The sequence below is a fragment of the Octodon degus genome, unplaced genomic scaffold (genome assembly GCF_000260255.1).
Source record: "Octodon degus isolate 3935 unplaced genomic scaffold, OctDeg1.0 scaffold00017, whole genome shotgun sequence".
Classification (NCBI taxonomy): Eukaryota; Metazoa; Chordata; class Mammalia; order Rodentia; family Octodontidae; genus Octodon; species Octodon degus.
The window spans coordinates 2607670-2630431 of NW_004524593.1; the positions used below are offsets into that span (position 1 = coordinate 2607670).

General features: G+C 41.3%; 2 protein-coding genes across 2 annotated transcripts; one reads left to right on the top strand and one right to left on the bottom strand.

The window, feature by feature from the left end:
* Positions 1-1728: 1728 nt before the first annotated feature.
* Mrps14 (mitochondrial ribosomal protein S14) lies at positions 1729-4710 on the top strand. Its single transcript, XM_004626783.2, has 3 exons — positions 1729-1821; positions 3483-3641; positions 4079-4710. Exons 1-3 carry the CDS (start codon positions 1777-1779, stop codon positions 4259-4261), a joined length of 387 nt encoding a protein of 128 aa, XP_004626840.1. The 5' UTR covers positions 1729-1776; the 3' UTR covers positions 4262-4710.
* A 3798-nt stretch (positions 4711-8508) lies between these two features.
* Cacybp (calcyclin binding protein) lies at positions 8509-15549 on the bottom strand. Its single transcript, XM_023710179.1, has 5 exons — positions 15330-15549; positions 13522-13618; positions 13217-13316; positions 11602-11699; positions 8509-8930 (listed from the first exon to the last, which is right to left on the bottom strand). The coding sequence occupies exons 1-5, from the start codon at positions 15433-15435 to the stop codon at positions 8774-8776; spliced, it is 558 nt and encodes a 185-aa protein (XP_023565947.1). The 5' UTR covers positions 15436-15549; the 3' UTR covers positions 8509-8773.
* Between the last annotated feature and the right edge of the window lie 7213 nt (positions 15550-22762).

Consider the following 22762-nt stretch of genomic DNA (forward strand, 5'->3'; position numbering starts at 1 on the left):
GACCAGTGAACTTATGGCACACGTGCCTCAGTGGGCTGTTTGGATCACTGAAATCTCTAAAAGGTTCATCATCACTGCCCTGCGCTTTGCCTCACACACCTCATCCAACTGGCTGTTCACCTGGAACTACCGCAATGTCCTTGATAGTAATGTGGTAAACAACTGCCAGGGCTGCACTAGTCCGCCCACTTCCAAGGTATGCACACGCGCCCACCATCCCTGAGAGCACTAGATCTATGCCTATGTCCTCATCCACCATTAATTTACTACTGTCAAAATAACAAACACTTGGGTTTTCCTGGCTCCTGTGGCTTCAGCCTGCCTTTTCCGGCCACTTGTCAGGAAGATCTGGCTTCAGTCTGTGCCCAGTCCAGACATAAGTACTCATGCTGCCCATTCTTCCTATGGGATTGGAAGATGGGTTGTTGGCCTTGTTCCCCACCATCCCAGTAATGTAGGGTGAAAACACCACCTACTGGAAGTAAAAACGATGCTTCGAAAACTAGTTTTGAAAAAAAAAGTTCACAGGGAATCCATTTCACAAACCAATTACAGGAGATAATCCTCAATTGGAAGGGAGAGGAAAATGTTCCCTGGGTTTGAGACAGATGTGTGCATGATGTTGATCTAAGTTTTCTGATTCTAACAGGAGCTCATGTTATCTTTTCCCACCGGATGGCCTCTCAGACACACGCCTACTCCACCAGATAACGTTCCCATACACTTGACCTCAGAAGAAAGGAGTGCTCATTCAGTTCTCCTTTCTTCCAGTAGGCTCCACTGTAACAATGTGGACATAAATAGCAGAGGCCTCTCCTCACTATACCCACCAACTCATTTTAGAGATGATACTTGTCTATGTCCAGAGGAAAGAGCCCCTCAAAGGTTCATCCTTGACCATAAACAAAAACAAACAAACAAACAAAAAAAGAAAAAACCCAGCTGCTATGAAGATGACCTAGGGCCGGCCAGATAGTTCAGCAGACTAAAGCGCCTGCTCAGGCACACACAGGAACCGGGGTTCGATCCCCAGTGTACCATGCCAGCCACACCCCCGAGGTGCTACGCACCTGTAATTCCAGCGCTTGGAAGGCTGAAAACAGGAGAAGCACTACGAGTCTGCTTTACCTAGTGAGACCCCATAGACCCTGTACTGAATACATTAAAAAAAAGATAACTTTACAAAAAACACCAAGTTTTAAAGGACAATGCAACCCACCTGCCCCCAAACAAAATGCTTAAGCCCTGAAACCCCAGTACAGATATTACCTAGACCTACATGAGAGCTGTCTTCATCACACCACCAAGATAGTGGAGAGAAAGGAGGGATTTGCAGGATCTACAGGAAAGATGACGGAGCTAGGAACTATTCCTAGGTTTCTGGCAGTACTGCCCCACCCTGGGTAGAGAACAGAAGAGGGGCAGGTTGGACAGGAGGGAGATGGGCAGGAGAAGAGAAACTGGCAGTAAAAGAGGTAGGGGAAGACATGGGTTGGTTAAGGCGGTGTGCAAACAAGATGGAAAGGGACCAAGAGGCGACCAATAGCAGGACAACGCACCAGGGACATTAAACTCACCCTACTTTTGTGATTTGCCTGAATGACATGAAATACCGCGAGAGTCACATCTCGCACCTAACTCTCTCTTAAGACTCCCCCGAGATGCCCCGCCCCCTACGGCCAGGCCCCGCCCTCTGCAGCCGGGCTCCGCCCCTCGAGCCTGCGTAATTCGGCGCTGTCAATAAAGTTGTAGCGATTTGTTGTTGTGGAGGACAACATGGCGGCCTCCGTGCTGCGCTCGCTGCTGCGGACTTTCCGGCAGGTCAGGCTTGCACCTTTACCTCCACCCTCACCCCTCACCTCTGCGCTCCATAGCCTGCGGGTCCCCCACGACCCTGCCACTCAGAGCCTACTGTGGACCGGTCCCCAGGCCTTCGCGCCTCTTCAGCTTGGTTCAGGGCAGGTCCAAGCTGCAGGAGTAAATTTGGTGTTATTAAAGCGGCTAATCGCGTCGCGTTGAAAGCTGCGAGATTGACTCTGCTTTACGGATAAGGCCTTGAGTGTCGGCAAGGAAGAGAAAGTGTCCGAAAATTGTGGCTTTAGAGACTGCAGCCGCACCAAGTGACTGAAATCCATCAGCCAGGCAGGGCGACAGTCCGGGGATGTGTGGCCCGGAAGCGAGCGGCGACAGAATTCGAAGGAGTAGGGGACTAGGCGGCTGGCTTTTGAAAGGGCTTCTAAAAATAGCACTGAGCACCGGCTGTAGAGTTCAGTGGGAAAGTGGTTGGGACCGCGAAGAACGCAGAATCAGTGGGGGGTTGCAGAAGCGGCCAAGAGAGGGGGAGGGAAGAAGTTAGAGACGACGAGTATGGATAAATACGTGCTGAACTGATGCTTGCATTTCATCTGTGCTCGTCTCATTGACAAAAGGCCATTCTAGAAGCCTTGTATTTCCTCCTGGGACTTCTGTTTAGTAATGAAAATGGAAAGGGCCTTAGTTTCTCTTTTTTGTTAATACACTGAAGAATAGCTCCTCTGTACTTATTCTTAGTTTTCTATTTTGTTAAATGATTATCTTTTCTGTAAATGCAGGAAGCCATCGTTATTTTCTAGTTATAGTTTAACTAGTTCAATTTAGTTAACATGTTGTGTTTCCTCTGGTTTGAAAGAGACTTAAGTTTCTAGCAGTTGATGCCCTGCCCCTTTTACCTGTTTTTGTTGGTTTGAACTATAAATTATTAGCTAACTAGTGTTAATAATTAGTGTCAAGTAGCGGTGACAATTTCTAAGTTCTTTTCGACCTTGAAATTCTTTCAGTAATTTATCCTGCAGCTATATTCTGAAATGATTCATACGTTATTATTCACGGTAGCACTGTTTATCATAAATGGTGAGGTATGTTGTATAGTCTTCACTGTGCACCAGTAAGTTGCAGGTTAAATAATGATGCACCCATTTAGTGAAATATTATGCAATTTAAAGAAAATGAGGAAGATTGTTACAGATACGAAAAGATCTCTCAGGTGTATTGTTAAGTAAAAAGAGGGCTGAAAATTGGAAGAGGAATGTAGATATGCCCTTCCACAGACAAGCCTCCGGAGGGATGTATAGCAACTAGTAACAATATTCACGGCAGGCGGGAATTGCTGCGCAGATGCGGAAGGAGGTGAGGGGGGCCCTCACTATGTTTTTACTTTTTGGATACTAGCCTAAGAAAAAGTTAAACAGTTAAAAAAATTTTCTAAAAATTTGTCATCTTCCAGCTCACATTCTTGACCTCATATTACTTATTACCTCTCTGTATGTTCGTAAAAGTTGTTCTGAAATAGTATATCTGTTATTTTGAGTTATTAAAGTAACCCAGAATAACTGTGAAAGAAATCCTAGATCCTAGTGACCAGAAGACTTCAGGACTGAGGAGCACTTCCTGGACCTACGCTGACTGGCCTCACCCTTCCCGTAATCCTTGCCACTGTCTTTTAGGTGGTTCCTTCTTCAGCCCCAGGCCAAGTTCGAGGTTATTATGTAGACTGGAGAATGTTACGTGATGTGAAGAGACGAAAAATGGCTTATGAATATGCAGATGAGAGACTGCGGATCAATTCACTCAGGAAGAATACCATTTTGCCAAAAGATCTTCAGGTTAGCTAATGAATCCTTTTCTACAAATCACAAACTCCCGTGAGATCACTTTCTGATACTGTTTGTTGTGATTTAGTATCAGTATACTTTCTAAAGAATAAGATCAAACACTCCAAGTCTACATACACAAATAGCCTTTAATCTGACTCTGGGAAGTTTCAGACTAAAGATGACTCTTCACTCCTAAGTAGCCTTTTAGCCATTTCATTATCCAGTCCCAGGGAAGTACTGATGAGTGATGACCACAGAGAAATTGGGGTATTATTCGACCCAAAGTTTCTCCTGCATTTCAACCCTGCCCTTCATCTCGAGGCGCAGGAGGCACTGGGAATTGTTGTTGATGATAGCAGGAGTTATCTCCTTCAGAGCATTAGCGGCTAAAGGAGCCACAGGTGGGGCCTGGGGTGCCGATCATGTACCTTTGTGGTTTCTCATAGGACGTAGCTGATGAAGAAATTGCTGCCCTTCCTCGGGACAGCTGTCCTGTTAGGATCAGAAATCGTTGTGTTATGACGTCCCGTCCCCGTGGTGTGAAGCGGCGCTGGAGGCTTAGTCGTATTGTCTTCCGTCACTTAGCTGACCACGGCCAACTTTCTGGGGTACAGCGAGCCATGTGGTAAATCAGCTCCAGAATCTACCGAGCTTTCAGGGTAACCAGCCCCTGCCAAGAAAAGACTTTCTCAATAAACAAAACCCTAATTTTATAGGGGTTCAGTTTACTTGTGTACCTTGTTTATAACTAAATTACTTTTAAATTTTATATAAAGAAACTTGGATGTTTCATCATCAGTGAATCACATTTTTGATTTAATAGTTATACTGTTCCCACATGCAGTAAAATATAGAATTTAAAATGTTCTATGAAAACATGTTATGATTTTCTTTTCCTATGAGGGTTTTTGCGTTTTTAAAAGAATGTTACTTCATAAAGAGTTATTTCTTACAGATGACTTAGCCAACCAAGGGGTCATTCATGAATGGCATTTTGTAATCTGCCTGCAGAGTTTACCTTATATATTAATTATTGTTAGAGAAACAATGAATTGCAAGTAAAAGCTGGCAAAAAGAACCACTGTTTTTCCGACTCATCTAAGGGCCTGCAGTACAAAACATACCTCTAAGCCCCTGACAAGAAAAAGAGGAAAGAGATACCTTGGAATGGCATTTATCCCTTCTGCTCCTACTTAGTTATATGCTGGACAAACAGGTAAGGGTAGCAAAGGTTGACAACCGTGTGATCAGCCCAGTGACAAAAAATTGTGCATAGCAGTATAGAAGAATGTACTTAGCATCAGAAAAAATATTCATGAAGATACTTAAATCAGGTGACAAGTGATGAGAGTCACTGTAGGAGTAAAGCACAAAGAAGAGAAAGAATGCATCAAACAACGAAACCAGTCACTTCAAAGTATCAGAAATATGAAGCATAAGACGAGCCACATTCGTAGAGCATTTCATATATCCAGTACTAGGTATTGGAGTTTTAAATGACATTAAAGCCAGGTGTGGTGATGCACACCTGTAATCCCAGCATTTGCCCGTGAGCCAGCCTGGGCTACATAGTTCAAGGTCATCTGAACTGCATAGCTAGACCCTGTCTCAAAAAAAAAAAAAAAAAAGACCAGTTTTTTTACAAATCATTGATAGCTACGTGGTAGATCATCATACAAGACAAAAACTAACCTGTTAGGATGTCTGAATTGTGAATCCAGAGCCTGAATTAAGGTAGACAGTAGTAGCAAAGAAGACTTGTTCTAGGACAGTTTCTAGATTTTTTTTTTCTTTTTTTTTTGTATTGTGTTTTTTTGAGATAGGCTCTCTATATAGCTTAGGCTAGCCTTGACTCATGGTGATCCTCCTGCCTCAGCCTTCTGAGTGCTAGGATTATAGGTTTGTATTTTTACACCCACCTTAAAGACAAGACTAATAATTGAAGAGGTAATATGGGCTTTCTGGGTTCCTGCTAAAATAGATGGCAAAGGGCAACTTCAAGATAAAAATAAATGAAAAATAGATTCAGAAGAAACAGTTAAGGTTTCAGTGGCAGTGTTTGGGATTCCAGGTGGAATTCAACTTAATAGCAGTCTGGAACTCAAGGAGAGCTGGGAAAGAATTTTCATACTATACTTTGGATATGTATTTCCTAAATTCGTATGGCAATTCAACTGGTATCTAGTATCTCAAATTATTACTTAGTATTAAATCGTAACAAATTTGCTGATAGAATTTCTCATCCCTCTCCCAACTTTTGGGTCATTTGATGGTAAGCATAAGTACGCATTTCATTCAGCTGCCATTTCTCTACAATCCTTTTTGCTTCCTAAGTGCCTGTCACTCTCCTCTCCTTTTTTGTCTTTTATTGGAGAAACCAAGCTGTCCAACAATTCTGGCCACGCTTCTTCATGCATCCTTTTTTTGTCTCCATTTCTATCATCTTGAGAATTGACTAGATTCGGGTTGTTTTTAGGGAAATATATTTCCATCAGTGGTGGTGGTTAGTTTCCTACCATACATGCTTAGATTTATCAGTTAGTCCAGGTAGGATCAGCTTGATCCTCATATTTGAAGTTCACCATTAATTTCTTACCTCACGGCTGATGTATTTCATTGATGATTGTTACCTGGGCCTGTCATTTCATTACAGGTTGCACTAGTGGTTTTCTGATTCCACCGTTTTTCTGTATTAGCCAGAAAGTGCTACCTTGGAGGCAAACACCAAGCCCTGATCGAGAAACACTAGCACTTTGATATTGGACTTCTTAGTCTGCAAAACTGAGAACTGGGTGATAATTAGTTTTGGTTTATCATTCTAGTTTCTTTCTGAAATAAGTGTTCACACTGTTAGGAAAATGTAAACATAGTGTTTTGTACTGTTTTCCCCTTCCCTTGACAATGTTTCAATCTTCTACATTAATCATTACATGTCATTTTTTCATGGATCCTATAAATTTGAAAGGATAAATACATAGCTATGGTTTATATCTAATGTCCTCCCCAGAGCATCATGGGCACATAGGTGGGGCTTTGGGGAAGCAGAGAGATCACAGGTGACACCACTGATCACTCACTCGTGTGGGGGGCAGTGCTTCCAGGAGGTGAAGCCCAGTTGGAGGAGCTGGGTCACTGGGGTCGTGACCTTGGACACCTCCCTCATTCCTGCCACCATGCTACAGAAGCTTTCTCCTCTGCCTTTCTCCCTATCAAGAGTGTTCTGAAATCTCTACAGACTGTGAGCCAATAAATCTTTCCTTTAAATTGCCAATGCTTGGTATCACGTCCCAGCAACAAGATACACAATGGCAGATACTACCACATAACTTCCATGTGACCTTTTCATGTCTTTTTTTTCTATTGCCTCAACACTCAAAATTATGTTTTAAGTTTTTCCAGTGAGAGGTAAGAAAGTGGTTCTCAGTATCTGTTCTTGAACAGGATGAACACCTTATTAAAGGTCATTTACCTTTCTTCTATAAGCTGTTCCTAATTGTTGGAACACCCAATGTGCTATTTGTAGTCATAGGCGTGTTTACCACATATTATGTTGTTTAATATTTAGTTTCCTTTGAGATTTGAAGTCACAAAGTACAATTTTCTCCAAAACTTTAGTTGCAGGGAAATATGTTTTGGTACTTGTATGCTGTATTATACATTAGATCTTCTGATGCTTATAGAATATATCTATAGGGCTATTTTTGAGACTTGGTCTCGCTATGTGCTCAGTCTGCTCCTCCTGCATCAGCTGAGATTACAGGAGTGTGCCACCAGGCCCAGACACAGGGCTATTTTTAATTATGTTAGTATCATTAAAGCTTACTTTTTCATCTAGTTTTGAAGAGCCACATACCACATTCTAAAACTGTCATATGCATTGTTTATTCTGTCCTCTTCCTGGTCTTTTACTCATGTATGTGTTCGAGTATTTACTTGCTGGGAGCTGCTGACACTGGAAATTGATGATCTGTGGGAGGGCAGGATGAGGCCACATTGCCTAAAGCAGTCAAGCCACCTGTCTTGAGAAAAACATCCTGCCTGAAAATTGGGTTATTAGTTGCTAGGCAACATATGTATTGTGACTGTGCAAAGGCATAAATACATGTCCCTACAGTCGCTTAGGGGTCCTTTTGCCAACCAGGCTGACTGCCTACCACCTGACCCAGCTCTGGTCTTCCTTTTCTCATTCCTGCCGCCATTTCTCCCCAGGGTACAACAGAGCACACCAAGAGACCAGTGGATTCCTACTAAGGGCTATTTTACCATCTACAGGATGTTTTCTGTACATTAATTTTAGATTCTACCTCTTCTACCAAATTCTCACAAACTATAGTTTGGGTTGATACACCTGAGCTTTCTTCCATGTATATGCTTTCTTTTCACTGTACTGCCTGACTTCTCCTGTGTGATATACTTGTGGACAAACACATAGTGAAACTATTCTGTTACATAAAAATCCAACTTTATTGAACATAGGAATAATGGACTTTCGAATGAATTATTTTTACTTTATGGTTATTAAAGTTATCTGATCCATGGTAGAACTTACTAACTTACTAACTGGCCTTACATAAAGATGCTTGTCTATTACTTCAATTCTATATTCATAAACAAATATATTTAAATCTAGATAGAAACATTTGTGTTTGGATTAGTGCATGGTAGTCCCTGCTCTGCACTGTTCAAGCTGGCAATAGGTGACCATCCACTCTACAGTAAATTTGAAGCACAAGCACACATTTGAATTTTATACAAAAAATTGTTTTACTCTTATTCTTACATTAGTGGGAGCTGACATCTTTAACTTACAGGCAAGCATATACTTCTGTTTTCTACCTCCTAGATGAACAAAAATATACACGATGTATTGTTTTCCTTAGGTAAGACTTTTTATATTTCAATGAGAATACCATGTAACCCTTACATAAAGAAAATGACCAGGATACTAATGAAACCATCTTTGGAGGAAGTACTTAATATGCATCTTAAATAAATCCTCTAGTAAGAAATGGAGAATTCACTGCCTTTAGTTTGAAGGCTTTGTAGCTTTCTGTCAAATTTCTATGTGCAGCTCACCAACATTCCTTTATTGGAAATATCAGAAATTTCTAAATCATAGTTTTCAAAAGGACTTTAAAGTCTTAAAATTCTGAATCTCCTTTGGCTTGCTTCTCTCTTGATTCCACCCAAGCTTTGTTAATGGTTCGCTTCATATCATCATCTCCATCTTCATAAATCTTCTTTAAAACATTCATTAATCCCTCACTAGGATCTGTCTCGGCATCGTAGGATGGTTTTCTGTCAAAAAGAAAACACACAGTAATGGAAACGTCAACACATGGAGCCAAATAATTTCAGGTTAACAGAAGGGCAGAGCAAAGACGAAGACAGATTATCCCATCAAAATATTCCCATCAACACAGCACAAAGAATTCATCTTCATAATACACACTTGAACACAATCAGAACAGCAGGCATTACTACAGAAGGCTGGGACTTCAAGTGACTGTTTTTGTTTTCGTTTTTGTTTTTTTAGCAGAATATATTTATTGAGAGAAAGAAAGCTCCTGTCCAAGAGAGGGACAGGAGGGGGGCCTGAGCGGGTAGTTCCCCCTCAAGTGACTTTTCTAAGCAGGGAAATAAGCATTTACTTTTCTGACTTACTTTGGTTTTTAAAACCACATTATTCACATTAAAAAGAAACTTTAGGGAGGCTGTAAACAGGTGGATCTCTATGAATCTGATCTAGTAGTGAGACCCTGAACACCCTGTAGACCTTTCCCTAAAAAATACAAAAAAAAAACCCCAAAAATAAGGGGAAAAACCAAAAGTGTATTTCATATGGACATGTACTGAGACTCACACATTAGAAAAAATTTTCTCTTAAGCCTGAGATTCATGGATCTGAGCCTGGTGGTCAGAGAAGCATGGTCTTAGAGTCAATCAACCATCCATTCATAATTATTCATTCAGTACATAAAGCTCTAGCCAATCACATCCCAAGAGCATGCTGGCCACCAGCTAAGAAAGACATACAGACAGCTATGTGATACTGAAGAAATCACACTTCAGACATCACACTGAAGAAACTCTAAAACAGAGCAACTGACCCAGAATGGAAGGATCTTAGTTTATTTTGGGGGTGGGGGGTTTGAGACAAGGTCTCACTGTATAACTCAGGCTGGCCTTGAATTCACTATGTAGCCCAGGCTGGCCTCAAACTTGCAGCAATCCTCTTCTCTTTGCCTTTCAAGTGCTGGGGTTACAGATGTGTAGCACCATCAAGTACCTTTTAATACATATTTTCAAACAGTATTAAGGATAAAAGTATTTTAGTATTTTTCACTCTACAGCAATGATAATAAAAACTATCAGAAATGTCCCCCCATAAGTGCCACATGTTCAGAGATGGAGCTTTCAGGAGGTAGGCGGGCCAGGTGCCGGAGGTCCCTCCAGAGACTGCATCTCTCCTGCTCCCTGCCGCCAAGCCCCCGTTCTGCTTCCTGGGCCCCAGGAGCAAATCACTGTGCACAGTAGTGGCACACATCTGTAATCCCAGCACCTGGAGGCAGGAGGATCACTGAGAACTCGAGACTAGCCTGGGCTACAAAGTAAGCTCAAGGCCAGCCTTAACTGCATAGTGAGACTGTCTCAAAGTCCAAAAGAGAGAAAAAGAGGTCCATCATTGACATATTCACCATTACATTTAGTGGGTAGACATTTTATTGAAATTATACTACCCCCATATCTTCTGAAAATAAAAGTATTATACCACAGTGATAGATACAAGTCCGTGTCTACAGCAGCATTGTTTGTTACGGCTAAATCTCGAAGCATCCCAAATGCATATCAACTGGTGAATGGATAAAGAAGATGTGGACTTTTTTTTTTTTTACAATGGTGTATTACTATGCCATTAAAGGATAAGCCTGAGCCTTTTCTAGCTAAATGGATACACCTTGAGAGCATACATTTAAGTGAAATACATTGGACACACACAAGTAATATCACACTGTTTTCTTTGCCAAGAGAAACAAAGAACTAAAATGTTAAATAGATACTTGTGAAGCAGGAAAAAATTGTTCAAATGGAAAGATGCATTAGGGAGGGAGTAGGGGAAAAGAAAACAATGGAAACAAAGCTTTTGTAAATAAGGGGAAGAGAGACTGGAGGGCAGGAAAAATGAGAAGAAAAGGAATCAAGCTATGTCACATACAGGTACAATTCCTTATGAGGATTGTGATCATCAGCACACCTAAAATGCACCAATAAACTTAATTTTTTAAAAAAGAAATTATACCACCCACAGAAAAAAAGGAAAGTCCTCTTAACACAGCAAAGTGTGTTGTTCAAAGACAATAATGCAAAAAGAACTGAGAAACACACTAGATACTACCCAGATTGCAAAACTGTGTTGTGTACTGAGTTTTAAGAAATACCATACACAAAAAATTATTGAATACATTTGATAAAACTCATTTTTACATTTGTTATATTACTTATAAAAATTAAAAAAAATCAATTTTTGGCTATGCTGTATTTAAATGATTAGACTGGTAAGTGGCAAAGTTGCAGGTTCAAGTATTTTGTCCCAACAATGGGAGAGTTGGCAATGAAAAAAAAATCTGAGGGCTCAAAACACGTAACTCGGACATCTGAGTCTTGCTGGACCTTCCAAAACAAAGTCCTGGGAACAGGCCCAATACATGGAGAGACACCTCTACGGCTGGGAATAAGAACTAATGAGCCACTTGTAACTACAAAAACCTTCTTCCAAACCAACACCCTAGGCTATGTCCTCTTCAAGCAGGCTGTGATAGTTGAGAAAGAATTAAGACAATGAAGTTAGTGAACATAAGGAGACAAATGGTCAATCAAACTAGGAAGTGCACTCTATTACTCACAGTAAAACTATAACCCCAGCCAACAACTTGGTTAAAATCCTTGAAGAAATGAAAAGCAGACTCACTCTTTTTCTTTGCACTCTTTCTCAACCTGAGTTAAGTATTCCCACCGAGTGTTCTCTGCTTTCTTTCTACACAAGATAAGAACTGTATCAGTCTTGACCTAAAAGAAAAGTGGGAAAAATACAATGGTTATTCACAGAACAATTCTTTTCTCAATCAAGTGCCTAGTATGAGTAGGATTTATTCTAGGTGCTTGTCATACTTGTATGAATAGGCTAGAATCTGAAAACTCATTGAGGGGAAAGACCATAAATAAGTAAAATTTCAATACCTTCAACAATTGGTAAGTGTTACCCTTCCCCAAAAACAACAAAACTAAACTAAACTTAAATAAATGGTGGGCTCAGCGGCACAGCACCTGCCTAGCAAGCACAAGGTCCTCAGTTTGATTCCCGTACCAAAAAAACAAAACAAAACTACCACCAACTCCGCCCCCCCCAAAAAAAAGTTACGTGTCAAGATAAATAGGTTGTTAATAGTGAAGGGGTGGGTTAGAACTTCATTCCAAAGGCTTCTCTGAGATGAAATATGAATGGAAATGCAGGATCCAGGAGACAGGAATTCTACGCACTTGCAGAGAAAGCAGAATGGATGACTCCAAGATAAGCTGGTCTTGGTATATTTGTAGAGAAAGAATGGCTGAATTTTAGTGATGAAAGAGTGATACAGCATAAAGTATTTGGACAGCGGGAAGGGAAGGAATAACACGTAACTCCTTAAACAGTGATCAAGTCACCGAGGACTCCTGAGTATCCCATCATTTATGGGATCAGTGCATTAAGGATGCAGTGATACTAGCTGATCACTAAACTACATTTTAATATCTTTAAGTTATTATATGTAGCAGACAACAGCAGAGAATATGTATATGCATGGTGTACTAAGCTTCATTTATCTGAACTGAAAAGATTTGTGTCACTACTAAAAGGTATGAATAAAACTTTTTTTTAAAATAAATTTTAAGCAGGATGTAGTGGTACACTCCTCTAATCCCAGCACTAAGGGAGGGTGAGGCAGAAGGACCTCTGAGTTTGAGGCCAAGTGGGCTACAAAGCGAGTGTAAGGATAGGCTGAAGTGCAAAGCAAGACTCTACCTCAAAAAGACAAAACAAACAAAAAAAGCTTTCAGTATTTTTATAACATTTACCATAATTAGACTAAGTACTTCCTTCCCCCTTTATATACCAAAATCTTACGTACAGTATACCCATTAACAGTTGCCATTAAGTTATGCGCCTTCTCTCCCCCATATTTAATGCAATATTCTTATTTTTTTATTACAATATTCTTATGCCAATCTATTCTACAACATGAGCTGGCCAGTATGTTCCCTGAAGAGCCACACAGCAGGTATTTTCTCTCATGGGCCACATGGATCTGCCGTAGCTACTTAACTCTGCCGTTGTAGTAGGAAAGTTGCCGCAACGGTACATCAAGCATTGCCATGCTCCTTCCCGTCACACCTTATTTACAGACAGGCGGTGGGCTGCAGTTTTCTATACTGTAGTACAAGAGCTGAAAACTCATTCTGATTATCCAAGTATTTCAACTCTAAACTATGTTCACTTGAATTAGCTATCACAAAATTGCGACATGAAAGAAAGAAATCATACTCACTTTTTTTGAACTGCCTTCCACTGAGATGGGCTTCAAGAGGTTGTTTACAATCATGGAGTAATTCTTCCCATTTAGATTCTTTACCAAAAGATCAAATGACCTAAGAACAATGGTGAATACATTATCTTTACAGTTCCAAATACCCTGTACATCTGACTATGCCATATTTCTTCAACACCGCTTCAAAGCAGGTAGAAGACATAATTCTAAATTTGAGCAGAATTTTAGCAACTGTACAGAAAAGAAGCCTATAATAAGGTCAATTCTTAATGATCATTATTTTTCCCATGATGAGAAAAACTCACCTCTCCGTGAAATGCACCTGCACACTCTCAGCAGGAACCTGATGAACTCCAGCTAAGGTAATGTAGATTTTCACAAACTTATCTGACTGATCCCATCCTACCAATAACAAGCAAAAAAGATGGTGGGTCACAAGCAGGTCTCTCAAACTGTATCTGGAACACCAAAATGCATGTGGCTTATGGGAAAGCTCAGTAATAAAGTAAAAGTATGAAAACCCAGTAACAGAAACCAAAAGCAGTACAAATATTCCTTGTTTAATATCTGCTTGGTTTTATGATTTTTTTTACAGTTCTGTACATCTTTATAGATCCTCAATGTCTCGCTTTGTAGAGTAAACCTTGTTTACACAGTATTTTTTGCTAATTGTACTATACAGTACTGTTGTACTTACACTGTAATATAGTGGTACCTTCCTTGGTTCAGAATTTCATTCTTTCTATGATTCTGGTTGCAAACCAAATTGGAAGAAAATCAAATTTGCTGGTTAGTTTCAATGTTGACCTTTTGGGGGAATCTGATTTGGTCCTTGTCCAAAATGAGACCAAAATAAGGGCTGGGGAGATAGCTCAGTAGAGTAAGTGCTTGCCTGGCAAGTGCAAGGTCCTAAATTCAATCCCCGGTACCGCAAAAAAAATTCCAAAATCATGGAAAGAATTAAGTTCATGAATCAAGGAATTACTTCATATTATAGTTCAGTATGTAAGAGTTGTGTAAATAAAAACAAAGTTATCTAACTTAGGAGTTTCAAGATTTCTGAATATCAAAATGTATATACCATATATAGTTCCTCATTTAGCAATCAGCTTAGTGACCTCAGAAGACCTGCATTTGGTTATTAAATGAGACTCCATATAAAATTTTTAGATAAAGAAAATGATCCTCAAAACAATTAAGTACTTGAAATTAGGCATCTAACAACTGGAGAACTTCGTTTCAAGTTCAAATTTTTAATACAAAGCCTAAGTCCTTTAGAATAAAAATGTTACATCAAGATTAGCTCACCAGGCATGTTCCCAGAACTTGTGAGGCTGAGACAGGAAGTTCACTGCTCGTCTGAGACTACCCTGGGCTAATAGTGAGTTCAAGGCCAATCTGTCGTATGTAGTGAAGCTGTCTCAAAGCAACAACAAAAGATAGCTCATTTACCCTGTCTGGAAAATAATTCTGACCTATACCTAAATTCTAGTAATTCTCCACTAAGCTAGATGACTCAACATCAACACTGTCTAGGGCCGGCCATATAGCTCAGCAGACCAAGGTTCAATCCCTGGTGAGCTGTGTCAGCCCTGGCCCTGGGGTACACTGAGACTGTGATTGAAACTGGGTGTAAAGTGCCCAGAACTTGTGAGGCTGAGACAGGAAGTTCACTGCTTGTCTGAGACTACCCTGGGCTACATAATCCTAGTGCTTGGGATGCTGAAAACAGGAGGATCACTACATGTCAGATCTGCATAGTGAGATCCTATACTAAATACATTAAAAAAATAAAAAAACAAAAAACAAAACCCACTGTCTAATTTGGTCATTTCCACTTCTTTAAGCCATTTAAATGGAATTCTAGCTTCCTCAATTCCTCTCCAGCACAAGGTAAAACGTAAGCTTAAGACTCTCAATTCTTCAATAAAACCTATCTAGCTAACCTACTAACATCTAATAAACACCATGCCAGTATATATTGTCAGCTTGCAATCTAACCTAGATGAGCTCTGTCAACATACAAAACATACAAGCCACATAAAAAGTTTCAATCAACAAGCAGAAGGGCTTTCTCCTTGTCAGAGGCTGAGATGGAGGGGGCAGGTCATACCGTAATTACTGATCTTCACTGTGTATCCTGTTGTGATGGGAGCAACCACAGCGGCTGGTTTTTCATTGTCAAGAAGTTCTGGTTTCTTCTGTGATTTTTGTTGCATCTTATTCTTTATTTCTGTTTCAATCTTGGATTTTTCAACTGTCAGGGTATCACGTACTCTCTTCCTAGTAGCCTTTTCCAGTAATGCCTTTACCTCTTCTAGATCATTCTGTAACTGTTTTAAAATAGAAGGTAAATGAGTTATGATAAATAAAACTTATTTTTCATCTCAACTCACCAAAAGAAGAGCTAAAGATTAAGCTCATCAATATTTTCCAGGACTGAAATGCAACTTTGTTTTTTTCCTCTAACTTACTGGATTGAAAATAATTCAAGCATCCTGTTTTTGTTTTCCTTTTAAAGAAAGCAAATTGAACATGTCTCCAAAAAATAGAAAATTAAAAAAAATAAAATAAAAGGGTGGAGGGGGAAGGTGAGTGTAGCTCAGTGTGAAGGGCAAATTGTTCAATCTCCAGATAGGAAAAAAATCTTTAACAGTAAGTTCATAAATATCATAAATATAATAAAACTTTAAAGCTTGCTTCTTAATAACCTAATGCAATGTATGCAATGTGTTAATTATTGAAACTATCAGTTTCAATAATTTGAAACTGTCTCATTGCTATTTGTTTATCAATAAAATTATGGATAAAAAAATAACCTAATGCAGTTAAACAGAAAACTTTTTCCTTTTCCTTATCTTTTATTATATTATTCAATTCAGATGTAGGTTTCCCAATCTGTAACAGATTAACTTAGTATAAAAAAATCCAGCAGTGTTCAATGCCTCCAAAATAACCTCATCTTACACAGACCTCCCCGCCAAAAAAATCTTTTGAAGCTAAAACCAAGATGTTTCAGTTCACATTAGTCTTCTTATTATAACAGTTTCAAAATTCATTCTGATTCTAATTCCAATGTAATACGGATACATAAAATGACTGTATTGGGCTGGGCAGATAGCCCAGTGGTCTAAGCGCCTGCCTGGCACACACACAAGGACCCAGGTTTGATCCCTGGTACCACATGCTGAGCCGGCTCTGGAACTCTGGGTGTGCCATGCTGCCACCAAAACTGGGTGTGGTGGTGCATGACTGTAATCTCAGTGCTGGGGAGGCTGAGACAGAAGGACCACTATGAGTTGAGCTGTAGAGCAAGACACTGTATCGGTGGGAAAAAACAAACAAACTGTATTTGTTCCTATATGAAAACGAGATATATATATACATATATATAGATATATCTATATAGATATCTATATAGAGATATAGATATATCTATCTATATAGTCTATATATCTATATCTATCTATATAGATATAGATAGATAGATAGATAGATAGATACAATTTCTTGGGTTTATCTCCTCAGTTCTTGTGGCTGCAAACTGAAAAAAGCAAAGGCCAGCCTATCAGTCAGCGCAGCTTGGGCACCTATACTCTAGGCCATTCTAGGTAGTTACTTCTGATCTACCTTTGTTCTGTGAATGAAAAACCTGTATTTTATTTCTACTACATTATCTTTTTTTTTAAATTTTATTTATTTATTTATTTATTAGAGAGAGAGAGAGAGAGAGAGAGAGAGAGAGGTGTGTGTGTGTGGCCAGCTCAGCCCACCAGGGGGCGGGGCTGGCTGGCATGTGGTGCTGGGGGATCGAACCGCGGTCCCTGATGCTTTGCTAAGCTTGTTCTAAGTAGGTGCTTTAGACCACTGAGCCATCTCTCCAGCCCCTACACTTCATAATATTCACGAGACCTTAAATCCAAATTGCCCTCCAAATGGGCAAAGAACCTGAACAGTCATTTTCTGTGGATGTACACATGGAAACCAGACAGAAGGACAGATGTTCGACACTTCATCCGTACCACGAGGGTACCATAAATACAAAACCAAGTAAGACCCAGAAACTGGACTGTTTTGTAACATTTCTTCACGAAATATAAAATGGTACAACCACTTCGGAAATGGTGGGGCAGTTACCCAGCAATTCCACTGTTAGATATATATCCCAGAGAACTCAAAACTTGTTCACAAAAAGACCCGTACACAAACATTCACAGCATTATTGCCATCAACTACTGATACATGCTCACACCACAGCTGAACTGGAAAACGACACTGTTACAGGCTTCAAAAAATCAAAACGCCACACAGAGCATGGTTCATTTAAGTGACATACGTACACCTAGACAGACAAACCCACTGATGCCAGAGGTACCTTGGTGACCAAGAGCTGGGGGTAAAGGGTGAATGGACACAACTGTATAAATAACATTTATCCCGTTTTTACATTTTGGGGTGATCAAAATGTTTTTGGATGGCTGCGTAATACTGAAAATCGCCAAGCTGTACACTTTAAAATAGTTTAAAAGATAAATTTTATCTCAAAACAAAGGGGAAACGGCCCCAAGTATTTACAGATCTGCAGGAGCCACCCACGTGTAGTAAAGCCACACCAGACGCGGTTTCCTACTGGATACCCAGACTAAGTATTTCAACACAAATCCTAAATTTGTCTTCATTTACGGCACTTTTTTCCTTTACTTAAAATTTGAGATGTCCCAGTATCTGCTCACCAAATCGAGGAGCATTTTCAGCCAGGCAAATCCTCAATCCTACACAGACACTGCCCTACCGCGTACCTGCCCTCCTACAGGGGCCAGGAAAAGCGCCAGGCCATTACTACTCCCATTTTATCTCCGGACAACCAAGTCCCCAGCGGAGCCGACAGAGCTAAGTAAGCATGTAACAGAGTGCTGCTCGCCAAGCACTGAAAGGCTTGGAAACAATGCCCGGCACGGCCACCTGAGAAACCCAAGCCGCGGCGGAGGGACCGCCCGCCCGAGGCGACCCGGCCGTGGGGCGGACATCTCGCCCCCGCCCTCCCGCGGGCCCCGTCGACCTCTCTCTGACTGGACCACAGGCCGCTTCCCGTCCCCTGCTGCTCCACGCGAGCGGAAAGGGCCTCGGGAACACGAAGGGCACCGGCGCCCGTTCGCCCGCACAGCCCGCACGAAGAGCCGGCTCGCCCGCTCGCCCGACCGCGGGCCGAGCCCCTCACCTCTTCCAGAGCCGAAGCCATGGTCGGGCGGGGTTGGACTTAAAGCCCGAGCTGCACGCGAGCACGCAATGACAGGAATCGCCGTAGTCCCCGCGGGCGTGGACCTCAGCAGCGCTAGCCACGGGCCAACCGCTGTGCGAGTGCCCGAACCGCGGCCCTCCCTCCGCACGCGGTGAATCTGGAACCTTCGCGAGGCTGCCGTCGGCTCCGCCCACCCCGAGCGCCCGCCCGGGGCACTCAGTCCCGCCCCGCAGCGCTCGGCCCCGCCCTTCCGCCGAACCTCCTAGCAACACCTAACTCTCGCGAGTATCGAGAAGTTCGAGAAAACGCTTCTTTCTCCCAGCGGGCACCTGTACAAGGTCTACTAGCCCCGCCCCTGCTGCGGCTGCGCAGTTGCAGGCCCGGAAATAACATTAGAGCTTCCGGGTGCAAGTGGGAGGGTGGGAAGAGGGGGAGAGAGAGCGAGCGCTTGCTCCGGCCTCTTTGGGACGCTAGGTTAGCCGGATAGCCATCTTGTCTAAGGGTATCCTACGAGCCACCGAGAGAAACCACAATAAAGGGAGAAGGAGCAACGTAGTTATGTTAAGTGGGAAAGAACGATGATGTTAACAGTGGAAGGTTCCGGAAGTAGCCGTTTCTCAGTAAGTTTGGGCGCGCTGGAGACGTCACGCGCCTTTTCGACGTGGTGACGTCACTGCTGGTCGCGGTTGGTGAACGTCTCTGGTTACGTGAGAGCCCCGTAGCTTGGCCGATTTAGGTCTGGTTACAGGTATTCTTTTTCAGTGCCTTCGCGCCTTTAACTGGCGTTTCTGTGAGTGCGTAGGTATTACGCGTGTTTGGATTCGATATAAGTGAGGCATTTGACCATCAGGAAATGTGGAATGACTTCTTGTAACTTATTCCAGCATCTCTGCTCAAAGGCGTAGAGAACCCTGTTTTTCAAATTTTAGTTTCTAGCCGCACCAAGACGTTTACAACACAATTGAAACATCAACACAATAGCCTTGGGAGGTCAAGTAACCAGCATTCAGATATACAGATCTGCGATTAGAATCAGCAAGTTAGAGAAGGAAAACGCTAAAAAACAAATGCATGCTGACCTTTATTGCAGTAAAAATCAAGTGTCCTATATACAAATGGTCACAATACACACAGTGACAGACACTAAGGGAAAGAAGCCCGACAAAAGAGTTCATATTGTTCAGTTCTACTCAAGCTAGCAAGCTTATTAATGATGTATTAAAAATGAAGATAGTTCATTTTTCAGAATGAAGACAGTAACAGGGAGATACCACCAGAGGGCTTTTGAAGTTCAGTCGGTTTCCTGGTAACGGTAGGTGAGTGAGCACTTTTATATAGCGATTTCACTGAGCCGTAAAATTCTATTTGAGCAGTCTTTATTGTAGATTGTACATAAGGCCCAGGAGGGACTTTTTTCCAACATGATAATATTACAAGCTGGAGGGAAGGTGAGGAGAAAGGATTGCCTGAGCCCACAAGCTGAAGACCCAGCTGAAGTGGGTCCCCATGATCGTTCTTGCAAGGAATTAAACGCTGTGTACTTTATTGTATGTAAGTTTAAGCTCAATTTTTAAAAAATCTTTTATTTATTTGGTACAGGGTCCCAGAGCCATCACAGTGCACGCAGGGTTCCAGGGCCTGCAAGGCATGCGGTACCAGAGATCAATTTCAGGTCCTTGCCACTTGTCAGGCAGGTGCTTAGACCGCCGAGCTATCTCTACAGCCACAAGCTTAGTTTTTAAAAAAAAATACCTAAGCAGTAGCCTAGAATTAAGTATGTAATTGGAACAAATATCCCATTGCACGAGATGAAAACGCCTTAATTGTATAGGCTAAATATACTGAGTCTTTATATCAGCCCCTGCATCATATCCTATAGCAACTCTGGCAGGCTTAATCTTCAGAATGCTTCAGGAATCATTCATGTCCCCCAGTGCTATTACATTACTTTCTTGACTTTCTTTTTTAAAAACCAACGGTTTTATTATTCCTGGAACCCACAGGGTTTGCTCTTATCTCCAAGTCTGTTCTCCAGTTCCTTTCTGCCTAGAACTTTCTTATAGGTCACATAGATCCTTTTCTTACTGTATTTAAGTCTCTTAAGAAGTGGCACTGGAGAGGATTGTAAGACTATTAATCAAAGTTCACTTAGAGAAGCAAAATTAATAGTAGAGAATGAGTGATTATGGAGTTGGTCTACACAGTAGTGGGAATTGGCTAAGCAAGTCAAAATTCTGTAGGCCCAGCAGGCAGGAATGGATGATCACAAGTAGGCTGTGTCCCTTGACAACTGGTAGTTTTTATCCATGAGAAGTCAGGGAGAACATGAACTGCGTAGAATTTTATTCTCCAGGAAACCTCAGTGATACCTCTGAATTGAGTCAGTCAGGGTCATGTGGATTATACAAGATAATTCCTTTACTCAAAATAAACTGATTAGAGCTTCAAATATTTGTGCAAAGTGTCTTCCAAATTTTAGTGTTGGGTAACGGGAAAATAGACAAGTGTACATATAAAAAACCACTACTGATTTCCAAATTTTTGTCTATTTCTGTACTTTTCTTATCACGGTAATGGTTCTCAGTTGAATGCATTTGTAGATATTTTGCTCACTCCTCTCCCCATGCACTTGGCAATATCTGGAGGTATAGTAGGTTGTCAGAATTGGGGAAATACTATTGGTGTTTGATAGGTAGAAGCCAGGAACACTATAAATATTGTGTAATGCACAAGACAGCTCCCCACCATCCAAAGAAAGAATTAAGGAACCCAAAATGTCAAAGAGTGCTGGGATTGAGAAGTGGTATTCCGGTGTAAGCACCTCAGAGGCAGATTTTCTTTGTTTACCTCATGTTCACTGAATCTCACAAGCACTGGCACAGTAAGCAATCTGTCGGTATGCTTTTTTTAAATTTTTTTTTTTTTTTTTTTTTTGTATTTAGGACGGGGTGTACAGGGTCTCACTGTGTAGATTGAACTCGTAGTAATCCTCCTGTTTACAGCCTCCCAAGTGCTGGGATTACAGGCACATGCCACCACACCCAGTCTCAATCGCCATCTCAGCACACCCCAGGGGCACGGCCGGCATGGCAGGCCAGGGGATCAAACTCCCTGCCCCTGTGTCTGCCTAAGCAGGTGCTTTAGTCCTCTGAGCTAATTGGTCAACCCTTGTCAGTATGCTTAATGGATTTAATAGACTAGATATTTTTTCACACAACCCAAAATGATTCTTATCAAGGAAGTTTATGAACAAGCTCTCAAAGGCACTAAATTCTTGACTTTTAAGTTTCTACATCTTATTAGCCATATATTAGGACTACTAAAAAAATCTCAGAACCCTCTGCTTTCCTATGTATTAATGGGGACTAGAACACCTAGTAACAGTATTTGATAAAGTCAAGATACAAAAAAAAAAAAAAAAAAAAAAATAGCACAATTCCTTAATGTATAGATCCTGTAAATATTAGCTTGGATTTTATAACTCAAATGTTTTCATCCACGACTGTGCCTTAGACCTTACGTGTTACAGAAGTGCCCATTTCTGATGTCTTACACTCTTAACGTCTGTGTTCTGAAGGTAGTTTTCTTTTCCAGCACGCCTGCTGTCTCACATGGCATCAGTAAGTGCTGTAGTCCTTTGGCATCTCCATGCTACATCTATGATTGTCGGTTTTATCACTCTTTTCATTCCTGGACCATGCCCTGACCCATTTGTCATTTTAATAGTCTTACCCTGAAACACTTCTGCTTTGGTTTCCCATAAACAAGATGTGATCATCCTCCTTCTGTCCCACTTTTTCTTTTCACCAGCATTTAAACAATTTAAATCTTCCATCCTGATAAGGCAACAGAAAAACTCAGATTGGCTTCTCTCCAGCTGTATTCTATAACAGTCTATACATCTGCCATACAGAAGCAAAACTAACTCCCTGACTTGCTGTCGTTCCGAGTAAGTGGGCACAAAGGATCCCAGAGCTGAAGAAACATCCACATCTCTGCCTTGCATCCTGAGATAGTACTAATGATAAAAACTAAATATGAGAGCTGAGGAGATAGCTCAGCAGTCTAAGCACCTGCCTGGCAAGTGCAAAGACTCAGGTTCAATCCCTAATACCTCATGTTATGCTGGGCCCACCAAGCGGGCCACTGAAACCCTGTGTGGTGGTGCACACCTATAATCCCAGTGCTGGGGAGCTGAAAAGGATCACTGCAAGTCACCATACCTGGCTGATACAGTACTTTAACAAAAAATATCCCCCACACCAAAAAAGCTATGTTTCAAAAAAGATAAAGTTCTCATGGAAATA

What these genes read in the sequence shown, in the direction of transcription:
- Cacybp (XM_023710179.1), bottom strand. Translation starts at nt 15,435, where the DNA reads ATGCAACAAAAATCACAGAAGAAACCAGAACTTCTTGACAATGAAAAA. An exon ending in AGTGAAGATCAGTAATTACG is followed by an intron (nt 13,619 to 15,329) that starts GTATGACCTGCC and finishes TGTTATTGGTAG; the next exon opens with GATGGGATCAGTCAGATAAG. An exon ending in AAAGAGTGCAAAGAAAAAGA is followed by an intron (nt 8,931 to 11,601) that starts GTGAGTCTGCTT and finishes TCTTTTTGACAG; the next exon opens with AAAACCATCCTACGATGCCG.
- Mrps14 (XM_004626783.2), top strand. Translation starts at nt 1,777, where the DNA reads ATGGCGGCCTCCGTGCTGCGCTCGCTGCTGCGGACTTTCCGGCAG. An exon ending in TGCTGCGGACTTTCCGGCAG is followed by an intron (nt 1,822 to 3,482) that starts GTCAGGCTTGCA and finishes ACTGTCTTTTAG; the next exon opens with GTGGTTCCTTCTTCAGCCCC. An exon ending in TTTTGCCAAAAGATCTTCAG is followed by an intron (nt 3,642 to 4,078) that starts GTTAGCTAATGA and finishes GGTTTCTCATAG; the next exon opens with GACGTAGCTGATGAAGAAAT.